A 2,119-nucleotide genomic window follows, 5' to 3' on the forward strand; every position below is an offset into this window, starting at 1 on the left:
CTAAAGGCACCGGTTTGGAGGCCTCGGCTTGTCGATATTCGGCTATGCCCGTTTACCTGAAGTGGTGTTTTGTTGCTTATCATTCGTTTTGCTTGTGGTATCTGGATGTAGCTGACCTTGGGCATCTATATATCTAGTCTAGGGTGTGCGTGGTGTCGCGTTTGTATCCGGATGGTTGTTGCGGTCAGTGCTTTATATATAAAGCGGGGCGCGAGTCTTTTTCGTCAACATTACTAAAACTCATTACAAATGCCACAATAAAGCACAAAATTAATATATATTTGTCTGATCACCTCTCAATAGCAAGCACACTTATTCGTACAATTACCCCATGTGAGTAATACTCATTATGGTAATTACTGTAGGATGAGTTCATTAATTAACTTCCACTAGGTTGGCTGCCACCGGCGCCATCTTGGTCTCCTCCTCTTCACTGATCTGCTCCTTCTTCACCACCTTGTGCTCGTCCTCGCAGGCGACCGGCGGCTTCGTGGCCTCTTCCTTCTCCTCCACTAGAGCGGTGACCGGCAGCTTCGTGGCTTCCTCCTTCTCCTCCTCTTGAGCGGCGACCGGCGGCTTCTTAACCTCCTCCTCCTCCTGTTGATCATTGTTCTTCTTGAGGACCTTGCGCTCGAGGTGCTGCCTGAAGGTGCGCGGCTCGAAGCGCGGCGTCTCGGCGCCGTCGCCTTCAACGAGCTCTGGCAGCGGGCGCAGCAGCACGGAGTCGGGCGGCGGCTCGGCGAAGACGACCCAGGAGACGCGCACGGCCTGCCGGTTCACGAGGCCGCGGTGGAGCACACTGGTGTAGCGCCCGTTGCTGAGGATCTCCAGCGCGTCGCCGACGTGGACCACGAGCGTGCCCGGCTCGTCGCGCGCGGTGACCCAGCTCTGTCCGTCGCCGGGCAGGAGCACCTGGAGGCCGGGTACGCCGTTGGTGAGGATGAAGGAGAGCGCGGAGACGTCGGTGTGCGCCTCCACGCCCACCGCCAGCTCCGGCTGCGGGCACCGCGGGTAGTAGTTGATCTTGAGCTTCAGCAGCAGGTCGTCCTCCACCTCGGCCTCGCCGGAGGTTAGGCGGAGGCGGCGCTCCAGGGTGCCGGCCGGGACGCCGAGCCCGAGGGAGAGGATGGCGAGGAGGCGGGACGAGAGCGCGCTGACGTGCTCCCCGAAGGCCTTGGTGACGGGCACGTACTCGGGCGGGTGCGCCGGCCAGAGCGTGTGGTCGGCGCGGGCGTCGGGGTGGAGCATGTGGAACAGGTAGTCCTCCCATTCCCTCTTCACGTCCTCGCCGGCGGATCCGGCGAGCCGGCTGCCGTACCCCTCGAGCCTCCCGGCCGCCGGGTCGTTGGCGTAGGACTCCTTGTCCTCGATCGGCATGCGGAAGAACCCGGTCCCGGCGGAGCGCAGCGCGTCGATGAGGTCCTCTGGGATGCCGTGGCCGGCCACGTGCATGACGCCCCATTCCTCGGCGGCCGCGCGCACGGCGTCGACAACGGCGAGGCTGGCGGGCGAGGCCGGGTCGGTGGCGTCGAAGGCGGCCACGTCGACGACGGGGATGCGAGGGGAGCCCGTGGCGGACCAGCTGGCCGCCGCCTCGTCGTAGGCGTCGCCCAGGCCCTGGCGCTCCTCCTGCGGCCGAACGTACTCCGCCGGGATGGCCGTGGCGCCGCTCATGCTCAGCGCCTCCACGCGCGCCATCTTCTTCTTGGATTATTCTTCCTCCGATGGTATGCTCACTTGAGTCACTTCACTTGCTACGAGGATCGATGGAGTTCATGGATGGAATACTTATAGATGAGAAGAATCCATGGTTGGTTTGGTGGTTAGCTCCATCTTTCCATCACGCGCGCGCGCCAAACAAAGTTGGCTTCCAACCACACGCACGTGCTGCTATGCTATCGTCCAACTCCAATTTGTTTTTTTAGGCTACCAAACTCCAATATCTCTCCTTACCACAAACAAACGGACGGTGGGCTGGGATGCCGCCACGAGATGCTGGAATGCACCTCATGTTTCTACCTCCACTTTTTTCCGCTTCCCCCCAAAAAAGGAGATAATTGTTTTCTTCCTTCACTACACAAGGAGCCAAAAGGAAAAAGACCAAGCAAAAGAACTCCAA

At 60.4% G+C, this 2,119-nt stretch overlaps 1 protein-coding gene across 1 annotated transcript; it reads right to left on the reverse strand.

Annotated features, from left to right (window-relative positions):
- Nucleotides 1-250: 250 nt before the first annotated feature.
- On the reverse strand, nt 251-1,752 carry LOC123133050 (leucoanthocyanidin dioxygenase 1). The gene has a single exon (XM_044552596.1). It carries the CDS (start codon nt 1,696-1,698, stop codon nt 376-378), a length of 1,323 nt encoding a protein of 440 aa, XP_044408531.1. The 5' UTR covers nt 1,699-1,752; the 3' UTR covers nt 251-375.
- Nucleotides 1,753-2,119: the final 367 nt, after the last annotated feature.

The sequence above is a fragment of the Triticum aestivum genome, chromosome 6B (genome assembly GCF_018294505.1).
Source record: "Triticum aestivum cultivar Chinese Spring chromosome 6B, IWGSC CS RefSeq v2.1, whole genome shotgun sequence".
Lineage (NCBI taxonomy): Eukaryota > Viridiplantae > Streptophyta > Magnoliopsida > Poales > Poaceae > Triticum > Triticum aestivum.